The 10,858-nt window shown below is 42.9% G+C and overlaps 1 protein-coding gene across 9 annotated transcripts in view; it reads left to right on the forward strand.

Moving 5' to 3' along the window:
- The window catches only part of FGD3 (FYVE, RhoGEF and PH domain containing 3), a 108,671-nt gene extending 105,171 nt beyond the window's left edge, over positions 1 to 3,500 (forward strand). For 5 of the 9 annotated variants that reach the window (XM_039385768.1, XM_039385769.1, XM_039385770.1 and 2 more), the window contains exons 20-21: positions 378 to 476; positions 2,084 to 2,232. In XM_039385768.1, the coding sequence (XP_039241702.1) occupies positions 378 to 476; positions 2,084 to 2,148 (164 nt within the window). In that variant the 3' untranslated portion in view covers positions 2,149 to 2,232. Of the gene's footprint in view, positions 1 to 377; positions 477 to 2,083 lie in introns of all 9 variants that reach the window. The other 4 variants (XM_027732580.2, XM_027732582.2, XR_003542834.2 and 1 more) reach the window with 3 other exon arrangements.
- The last annotated feature ends 7,358 nt before the right edge of the window (positions 3,501 to 10,858 follow it).

Raw genomic sequence — 10,858 nt, forward strand, 5'->3', positions numbered from 1 at the left:
ATCAATATCATGCAGCCCTACTGCGCTGCATACAGAAATATTAAGGAAAAAAAACAAACCCAAAGCAGTCCAACCAAGCAAATCTGGTAGGCTCTTGAAACTGGAATACGAATTTTGTCTCTCTGTAAGGTCTGTAAATCCTACTTTTATGCTCAGGGTAGGGCTGGAATTCCTCATGGGTGCAGAACAGCCTCTGGATTTGCTGGGCTCCAGGTCGGAGGGAAGGGCTCAGTGTCAGAGGGCATCCAGAGATGCTGCTAGTCCCTCAGTGAGGTCGGGATTTGGGGTGGGGTTTGCCTTGGGGCCAAGTGCTTCGCCTTTACCTGTCAGTAGTGCAGCTTTTCAGAGATAATGTAAATCCCTTCCTTTTGAATTAGGCAGGTACAGACAAAGTGCCAAAGGCAGCATATTAAGAAAAGGGAGGATGCAAGAACCAAAGGCAGGCTGGTTAATTTGCCTGTGTCTGCACATGCTGGGTAGGTGCAACACTGTACAACTCAAACATCAATTTGCTCTTCTGGTGCACTGCTACAAACGACATCATTCGTCATTGTCATGGGCAGCCTCCAGTTCTCCATGTGACAAGTCTGAATGTCTGTTTTTCCAAACCAAGACCAGCAAAACAGGCATGGTTGAGCTTGCATGTGCTCTTGTGCATTTGTGTGCATCGATCCCATGTTTGCTTGCTTGAGCAGTGCCACATGTGCAGGGCTGGAGCCGCTCTGTACATGCCAGTTCTTCTTCTGCATGGGCAAGATCTCCCCATTTATAGGGATGTGGCTGTGGTGTCAGGGTATAGAAGCTGTGCTGCATTTGAGACAACTATTTACACTCAAATGGGAACTGAATTCTTTAGTGTTTGCCCTAAAGCTGCCTTAAATCTCACTGAATAGTGCTTGATCTACAAGCAGTTGGGCTCTGGCATTTTTGCATGTAGTAGATGAATAAATCAGGAAGCCTGTATTGATTTAACAAACTGTGTAGACACATTTTTGACTGTATATTTCTTGCTCCTTTAGTATGTGTTTGAATTGGATGTGAGCAGTTTTGAAACTTAAATTACTTTAGTCAAGGTGTTAGAAAAGTAGGGAATTTTTTTGTCCATTGTTCTTAGAGCTTTGATCCTCTTCCAGATTTACCAAGTCATCTGCATTTGGTGTGGGCTGGCAGAAGAATGACTTTGCCACTTCTCTGGCATGTTGGTTAGCTTTGGTAGAGGCTGCTACACAAGGAGCTGCTACAGGAGGTGACAGCTTCGTACAGACACTTGGTGCCTTTGTCCATACTTGAGTTTGGGGACTCATCTTTGGAAATGCATTGCTGGGAGCAGTTAAAGAGAGTTGCTTGGCCATGGTACACCCTGCCTTGCTAAAATATCTTAGAAGAGTTGGTTGATGCTCAGGATGTGACTGTTAGAAGAGCTTAGAAGAGGAGTTGGTTGATGCTTAGGATGTGACTGTTAGAGAACTGTATTGCTTCTTAGATCTGTGAATCAGTCTGGCCTTTAAAGGATGCTCAAGAACCTGAGCACTGACTTCTTGATAGTTCTGAGAGGCATCATAAATAACCCAAGACCTTCTGTGAAGATTCACTGTTAGACTGAAAATCCAAAAGTCTCTTTTATTTCAGTGTCTTTTCCCTGTTGGTTGTCTCTCAGGGTCCAGCTCTGCTTACTTGTTTCCTTTTAACCAATCCTCAAAAATGTCCCATGAAGTTCAAAAGGGAACTCAGACTCTTCTCAGCTGGATCCCATTGCCTGTACCTAATGCAAAGGAATTTCTGTAAAAGACACATGCATAAGTTACATGAAATGATATGAAAATCCCTGGCCATGTTTAGTTTACAGTGAAAGGAAATGTGTGCAATAAGAAGAATAAAGCACCATTGCTTTCCATTGGGTGAGGTTGAGCAGTCGATATTGCCTCTTCCCTGCTTTCTGCGCCGCAGTGCTGAATGAGGAGCCAAATGCACGTGTACCTGGGACTGCATCCGTGTGCTTCCTGCAGTGTGTGCACTATGCCCCCTTCCTCCCACTTCAGTGGCATTCACTCCTGAATTTTGACATTCCTTCTCTCTCCTTTAGGACGGGCGGAGCCCACGTCCCATCCCTCTGCCTGGCTACGAAGTCAGTTTACCAGGTTCTGGTGAGAAGTTTGAAGTGAAGCACGTCTTTAAGCTTTGCCAGTCCCACCAAACTCTCTATTTCAGTGCAGAAGATGAGGAGCTGCAGATGAAATGGATGGAAATTCTCACCAAAGCCGCCAAAGGGGAGACTGAGGATACAGCTGAAGGGCTCAGCAACCCATAGAGCAAGTTCCATTTAGTTTCTTTCCTACATGCTATAAATGATCACTTGAATTTGGTATTCATGGCACTTTGGAATCTGTATGGCTTTATATTTTCATGTGTCTGCATAGAAAATTCAGTGGTTTCTTGCCTTTTATTGTACATTTTCCACGTCCAGTAGTTACCTGCCATATATTATGTTAAAGGAAAAAGTAGCTGTAGTTGTTGGTGGTGTCGATGCTGGTTTTAAAACAAAAGACAAGGAGCAAAGCATTAATTTTAACAAAGGTAATGGAAAACCATCGGTCTTTTGTTTTCCTAAATGTATATTTTCCAGTCCTTTTTATTGCTGTTGAGTGCAGGATGTGTATAGTCTGTGATTAGTTCTATAAATGCTGCCTTTTAAGTTAAATGTTGTAAAGGCTTGTGCTGGCCACTGACATTCCATTCTCTGCCTTTCCCTCCTGGTAAAAGGTCCTTGTGAAGTGTGAGCAATGTACTGAGTATTTTCCCTTTGCTAAAACTATGTCTCTGCTATTTTGAGATGACCTGTTCACAAGACAAATACTGTAGAAGGGACTTGTTAAAATGACTGCAAATGGTGCAGAATAGAACATTAAGAAGCCTCAGTGATTTTAAGCATTTATATTATTGATTGTTTTCGTTTGGAACCAATACCTTCCTTTCTTCTATTGGAACCCATTTTGATGTAAGTGAACAAACATTTTATACTGCCAACTGGGTAATGATCAATAAACAAGAACATTTTTAGTACACACCATACAAAAAGGTGACTTTTTTGTTGTATTGGTTAATTTAAGTGGGCTAGGTTTTATTTATATAATTTGTAAATAATGTTACATAAGTATTTTAAGAATTTTTAAAAGACTTCAGCTGAATAACAGGATTTAGTGCATAGTATAAGAGATATTTGTATGAATTGAATTTGTAATTTACTTTTCCTGTTCGCCTGTGTTTATCTTATTTTCAAACTCAAATGCTTATCTATTTAAATAAAATTTCCTGCAGTTAACTCCTGAGCCAGATTTCCAAGGCACAGCAAGGTTTAGGTCAACATTTAATATAGGTTTAAAAGAAAAAAAAATCTAAAAAAATCTAAAACAAAAAAAAAAGGCATGTCTGTTCCTGGTGGTAGTAAGCATGTAGTATCGATCAAAGTGAAATAAAATATGTCACAGTGCTGTATTTTTAAATGGTTTGGTTTAACTTTTGTTTTCTCTTCAGCCTTCTACATTTTCTGATATTGGTAGAGAGGAAGAGCTGCTCCATACAGCCAGAGCTTGTTAGGATTGTTGAAAATTAGTGATCTGCATGAGTGAGTATATTTCAGACCTACAGAAAGGGACTTATCCTTGTTTGGGGTTTGGTTTATTTTTTACGTTGATGTAATAAATCATGTATCTGAAGTCCATGATGATAAAAAATTAGAATCCATGTATTTGATTTATCTGCTGGGAAAATTTCATCAGACTTGCATTTTCCCTCTCCTCCCTACCCATCACTTCCCATCAGTCAACACGGAAAAGATTTCTTGAAGAGTAATTTGTAGCATGAGAAGGAATTGTTTTCAGTGTGTGTTATTTCTTCTCCCAAACTTCCTTGAAAATATAATGGGATAGAGTGTTTGCCTTGAAAATTTACTCATTTAATAACATTTCTTTTTTGGAGGTGGGGATTTTCTTCTTTCTTTCTTTCTTTCTTTGGGGAGTTTCTTTGTTCCAGTTTATTTTGGTTTAAAATTTTTCCTTTTTTATTCTGCTTGCTTGGTTCTTTTTCTTTGATACCAAGAGAGGAATGGGAAGGGAGAATGGTAAACCAAAACAAAATTGACACATCTCAGTCCATCCTCCGGTTTCTGTTTTTATTAACCAAGAAAAGAAACCACTTTGGCACACTCTTTTTTTTTTCCCCAATTTTTCTCCATTTTGTTATTTTTTTTTGTAACCAAGTGTGTCAAAATACACATCTTTAAAAACAATTAAAAAATAATTATAGAGACTATCTGTAGTGTAGCTGCAGTGTTGACACACAGTGGCACCCGGGGACATTTGTGTCCAGGTTCTCATGCAGCAGCTTTGTTCCTGGAGTGTCTGTCCACTCTCAGGAGACACATCAAGGAACCTGCCTGGGGAATATCTGCTCTATCACTAGGCCCTGAATCATCATCATCAGGAGCTTTTGTAGTTTAAAGCCAGCAGTGTAAACCCTGTCTGCAAAACAAATGCAAGCCCATCTTTTAATAATACAGAGAATAATCAGACTTCCTTGAATCCCAGTTAATTCGTGTATCAAACATCAGTAGGTGTTTCCTCTCAAGAATTGCTCTTCCCTAGGGTTTGATTACTGTCAGTCAGGGTACAGGTTACAGGAAGCAGTGGGCAGTCTCATTTTTATGTTCTGTTGATGGAACTGGAATTTTTAATTAAATGACCCCATTGAGTGGAGAGTTGTAACTGAGAAAACTCATGATGTTGGTAAGTGGAGTGAGGGGGATGGTGAGCAGTCCTTAGTAATTGAGTAGCTCAGAGGAGGGTGATGAAAATGTCAGGATTTCTTTTCGATGGTTGAGGAAAGGAGGAGGAGATCTCCTGATTCTTATAGAGGACACTAGATTTCCAGAATTTTGGCTGTTATTCAAAAAGAACTCATATTGAATTAAGTATTATTCTCAAAGAATCATATTATATTGTTTTTGAAGCAATTCTGAAATAATCGAGTATCTTTATTAATTTATTTGGTTATTCGAAAAAAGTCATCAGTTTAACAGGCATTTATCGAGGCACAAAGTGAGCTCTGAAACATGAATATTACCTTTTATTCATATGAAAGGCAGCAATGCTTTTTTCACGTTCTTTGGGATGAGGTAACAAATGTGTCACAGGTAAGTGGTGCGTGGGAAGATACGAGGTAACACGGTTGACGGAGGACAAGGTCAGGGTGGATAATGGTTTCTTCTGGGGGGTTGGGGATATCAGCTGGGCTAGGGCCTTAAGAGGTGCTCGAGCCCCGGGTGGGTACAGGGGCTGGAACAGTTTTGGTCGTTTGTTTGTTTTTGGCTCACCTGCAGCTACTGCCCAGGCTCAGTATGTTCTGGATGTATTTGTTACATCCTGCAAGGGTGGTCAGGACAAAGAGTTTTTCCTGGGTATTTCCTTGGGATTGAATATAGATAGGTGCAGAATGCCAAACAGACCATCGGCTGGTGTGCTGTAAACTTAACTTTAAACTTAAGTTCAAACCCAAAAGGGGCAATATCCCAAGGAGAAGACTCCAAGTTAACAATCTCCAATCAGCCACAGTGAGAGACAGATTCCAGGCAAATCTTCAAACTAGGCTGGAAAATCATTCTATAGATTCTATAGATCCCTCTCCTGAAGCACTTTGGCACCATATTAAAAACAGCATCCGGCAGTCCTCTGAAGAATCCTTAGGGTTCTCCTTCAAGAACAAGGACTGGTTTGATGAAAACAATCAAGAGATCCAGGAATTGTTGAGGAAGAAGAGAACTGCTCATCAAGCACACCTTGCACTGCCTTCCTGTCACATAAGAAAAGCAGCCTTTTGTCTTGCATGCAGCAAGCTCCAGCAGAAACTCCATGACATCCAGAACAAGTGGTGGATCGATCTAGCTGAAAAAACTCAATTATGCGCAGACACAGGTGATCACAAAGGATTCTATGAGGCCCTGAAAACAGCATATGGACCCACATACCAGGTCCAAAGCCCTGTACTCAGCACAGATGTTCAAACGTTTCCGACAGATAAAACCTCCATTCTGAATCGATGGTCGGGACACTTTCAGACTCTCTTCAGTACCAACCGTGTAGTCCAAGACTCAGCTATTCAGTCCATCACACAACAACCAGTGAAGAATGAATTGGATATTGCCCCCACTTTGGGAGAAACTCTTAAGGCCATACAGCAGGTGAAAATCAGCAAGGCAGCTGGGGTTGATGGAATTCCACCTGAAATCTGGAAACATGGGGGCCAAGCACTCCATGCTAAATTTCACAAGTTTGTGGTGAACTTGTGAACTACCATCAGACCTTCATGATGCAGTCATCATCACTTTGTATAAGAAGAAAGGAATTAAATCAGATTGCTCAAATTACTGTGGTATTACTCTGCTCTCCATTGCTGGCAAAATCCTGGCAAGAATACTCTTGAACAGACTAATACCCACTATAGCAGAAGGAATTCTGCCTGAAAGCCAATGTGGTTTCAGAGCCAACAGGAGCACCACAGGCATGGTGTTTGTTCTCAGACAACTGCAAGAGAAGTGTAGGGAACAGAACAAAGGTCTCTGTAACCTTTGTTGATCTCACCAAGGCTTTCGATACTGTGAGCAGAAAAGGTCTATGGCAGATTTTGGAACGTTTAGGTTGTCCCCCCAAGTTCCTTAAAATGATCATCTCACTCCATGAGGATCAGCACGGCCAAGTCAAATATGGCAATGCACTTTCTGAGCCCTTTCTAATAACTAATGGTGTGAAACAAGGCTGTGTTCTTGCACCAACCCTATTCACAGTCTTTTCCAGCAGGATGCTCCAAAGGGCCACGGCAGACCTTGAGGATCAGGACAGGATCTACATTCAATACCGTACTGATGGAAGCCTTTTCAACCTAAGGCAACTGAAGGCCCACACCAAGACCTTAAACCATCTTGTCCAGGAGCTGCTTTATGCTGATGACGCCGCCCTTGTTGCCCACACAGAAGCAGCTCTGCAGCGTTTAACATCCTGCTTTGCAGACACTGCTGAGCTCTTTGGGCTGGAAGTCAGTCTAAAGAAGACAGAAGTTCTCCATCAACCCGCACCTCAGGAAGTCTTCCTTCATCCCCACATCACCATTGGCCAATCAGAGCTCAAATCAGTCCAGCAGTTTAATTACCCAGGCAGCCTCATCTCCTTGGATGGTGAGATTGATGGAGAGATGGACAACAGGTTAGCAAAGGCATAGAGTGCCTTCGGAAAACTCCATAAAAGAGTTTGGTGAAATAAACACTTGAAGAAAAGTACCAAGATCAGTGTTTACAGAGCCATAGTGCTGTCTGCTCTTTTATATGGATCTGAATCATGGGTCATCTACAGCCACCACCTGCGACTCCTGGAACGCTTCCATCAGCGCTGCCTCCGTACAATCCTAAACATCCCCTGGTCAGATGATGTGACCAATCCATCTGTTCTAGAACAGGCAGCAGTCACAAGCATTGAGGCCACGTTGCTGAGAACACAGCTGTGCTGGGCAGGGCACGTCTCCAGGATGAAGGACCAACCACCCCCTCCCTAAGATCTTGCTTTATGGTGAACTTGCCACCAGCTGCCGCAAGAGAGGAGCCCCGAAGAGAAAATACAAGGACTCCCTGAAACAACATCTCAGCCTTGGCCATATTGATCACCATAACTGGTCTACTCTGGCCTCCAGTTGGGAGGTCTGGAGACACACCATCTATAACACTGCTGCTGCCTTTGAGAACGCAGCAGGATCACCCTTGAGGAGAAAAGACAACACAGAATCGTGCCCTGCAGAATTTACCACCTAAGGAGTCTTTCTGCTGTGCCTTTTGCAACCAGACATGTCTGTCTCGTATTGGCCTCTTTAGCCACCAGCGTGTTTGTAACAAATGTGGGTAGAGCCCTCCCCAAATCTTCGTTCACGAAGCCCAGCCATGATACATCCTAGGAGAGTTTCCCAGAACCAGCTGCCCACCCATACTGAAACTGGAGATGAAAGCTGGTGATTCAGCCTCTCCGGCAGCCGTGTTACGTCCCTCGTGGCCTTTCACCAGCACCATGGAACGTTTCCCTGCTAAATATAAATGACTGTGTCCCCTGAAAACAAGCACCTTCCCTTTTTACATACCTACCATTTCCCTTTTTCTGTTCTTCAGCCCATGTGGGGCATGGCGAGGGTTTTCACTGGGCTTGGACTCTGCTCTAGGTGCTGCAGGAGTCGTGGTGGAGGTTGGTGGAGGGATTTCATGCTCCTGTAAAATGAAATCTTGCTCAGACAAGCTTTTCACAGAGCCAGTTGCTGGCTGTGCTTGCAGATCATGTGTGATCTGAAGAATTCTGTTTGGTGTCTCTGAAACAAGAGTTTTGGGGAGCTGTAACTAGCTTTGGGGATGACTTGCTCAAATGCAGCAAAACAAACCTTGGCCGCCTTAGAATTACTGCATTTGAGCATCAACAGTGTGCAGGAGTGTTACTGAGACAAATCTTGCCAAAGTGGTTCTAAATTCAGACAACAAGTCCTCCAACCTGGAATAATCTGTATTAGCTTCACCAATGCACTTAAAGGAACTTAGGAAAAATCTGATTTGAGAGCAGCATATACATGGAGTGTGCACTGATCAATGGGAGTCATGTGCAGCTTGATAAGGAAACAAATGGAAATCCCAACAATTTACAGAGACACTGTGCTCCCGTGTGTAGACTGCACGCACTCTGTGTTAGAAAACCAACTCCCAAGTCCCCAAATTTGTCACGTGGACCTGCTATGTCTGCAAATGTTGAGTAACTTCCCTATGTTTCAGGAACATGCTCTGCAGACATGGGGCTTTCTTAGTTCCCCAGTCGGATCTAAGAGGTTACATCTGGTCTGTAATAATGTCTTTAAGTCTGAAAAGGAGCAGGCAGTTATCCCACCATCTCAGACTGGGCAGGAATCTGTCAATACTTCTACCTTGTGTTACAAGAATTAGCCATTTGCCCTATAACTGTGACTTGCAAGAAGAGGTTAAACTGGAAAATACGATGTTGTCCCAGTTCTAGTGCTGAAGGAGATGCTTTCAGATTCCAAGCTGAAGCTGGCAATGTTTGCTGTGAAACTGGTGACAGCTGACTTCCAAGTTGGGTAAGAATAACTAAACACCATGTCTTGGCCCTGTGAATGCATTATTGATTTCACTCTCCACGTAGGGCAGCACATTTTTGCTTTGATAAAAGACCCAGTATTGACTCTGATTATACTGAAGCTGTAAAGGGATCTCTGGGAGTTTTAATTTTTCAACACTTTGAAGTTGCCTGTGGTGTTAAGTTATAGTAGTCTAGGTGCTTTGGGCAAATCTGGAAGCATTGGGACATTTCCACAGGCAGCCATGGGTAGGAATTTGTCTTAGAAGTCCAGTGCCATAGTGCTGTTCAAAGGATGGGCAGTCCACTTAATTTTTTGGCAAGGAAAATTGTATTTTGGAATTTTGTATTTTAGAATTCTTTTTTTCATTACAATAAATACTGATGAGACCACACCACGGAGAAAGGGAGTAACACAGTGATAGAATTAAAATAGGGAGACCTTTCTACTGGAAACAATGTGAAAGGGAAATACACTGAGTCTGTATACAACTCTTAGAGTAAGGTGGAACTTCAGGGGTTGTGGTTCAGCAGGTGGGGAGAGGAAGCAACAACAGACTAGTTTTGGTAGCAAAATTGGTTGTTACAGAAGAGAGAAAATCTGATGCCTGTTCCTTAGGCTGTGCCAGAGACACCCATTACTAAATTAATCACTGGTCCTGTGCACGTTCAGTTCAGCTGGGCAGAGCTAGACCTATTTACAGAACTTGAGTGCCCAGAGAAGAGTGTATGGACCACGTGCTCGTCAGTTCATGTGAGGAACTCCCTTTTGATAATCAAGCTCCAAGTCCCTCTGTTAAACCAGTGCCAAGAAGCATCAAATTCTTGGAGCTGGGTGGCAAAAGGTCTCCTTGAAGTCGTGTTCAGTGACAGGGTGAGATTGGATTGATTTAATCAGCCACTGCAGGCTTGTCTGCCTGAGTTTGTCAGTAGTGTGTGACACAGGGCTGTGTCCACGTGCTGCTGCGTATCAGTAGGAAGGGGACTTGCCATACTGCTTGTGTTCATAAGAGCAAAGCTTAAAGGTAAGTGGATGGCAAAGGGAGCTGGGGCACACCTGTAATCATCTCACAGTCGTTGCACAAAATGAGGCAGTGGAGAGTAACTTCCTCAGTTGTGTGGATCTGAATCTTCCTTGGAGCAGCTCATCCTGGGCACTTGAATGCATCTCACAATACCTGTAGAGAGGGAGATAAACATCTACAGACAGGGGACATTCTGAACATGGCCCAGTTCTGAAGTCTTTTGTTTTGCAGTGCAATGTTTCTCCAGTAATTTCAGGACAGGGGGACAGGGTTGAATGGTTTCTGCTTAGAAAAATACTGTCTTGCTCCCATTTTCATTATCCAAGGAGTTGCAACAGCAAAGATTTCTGCTGTAAGCCAACAAATGGTATCATTATAGGATGTTATCAAATAAATTGCTGGTAGGGATTTGAGACAGGGGAACACTGCCAGTGGTTTTGCTGAATTAATGGTCGTGTACTTATGTGTGACTGGAACTGAGGAGTGATTGGGCCTAGTAACGCACAGCCTGTGGAGGAATTCCCAAAATCATGCTGGTTCATGACTTTTTAAATAAACCAGAAGGGAAGAACCCTCATGGAGCCCCTGTGTCCATAGTTAGGGCTTAAGGCAGTCAGATGAGGGAATGTGCTACAGCTGGGGAAAAGGGGTGACCAGAGTTCCTAGATACAT

Source organism: Pipra filicauda, unplaced genomic scaffold (genome assembly GCF_003945595.2).
Source record: "Pipra filicauda isolate LSUMZ 115617 unplaced genomic scaffold, ASM394559v2 scaffold433_size896684_pilon, whole genome shotgun sequence".
Classification (NCBI taxonomy): domain Eukaryota; kingdom Metazoa; phylum Chordata; class Aves; order Passeriformes; family Pipridae; genus Pipra; species Pipra filicauda.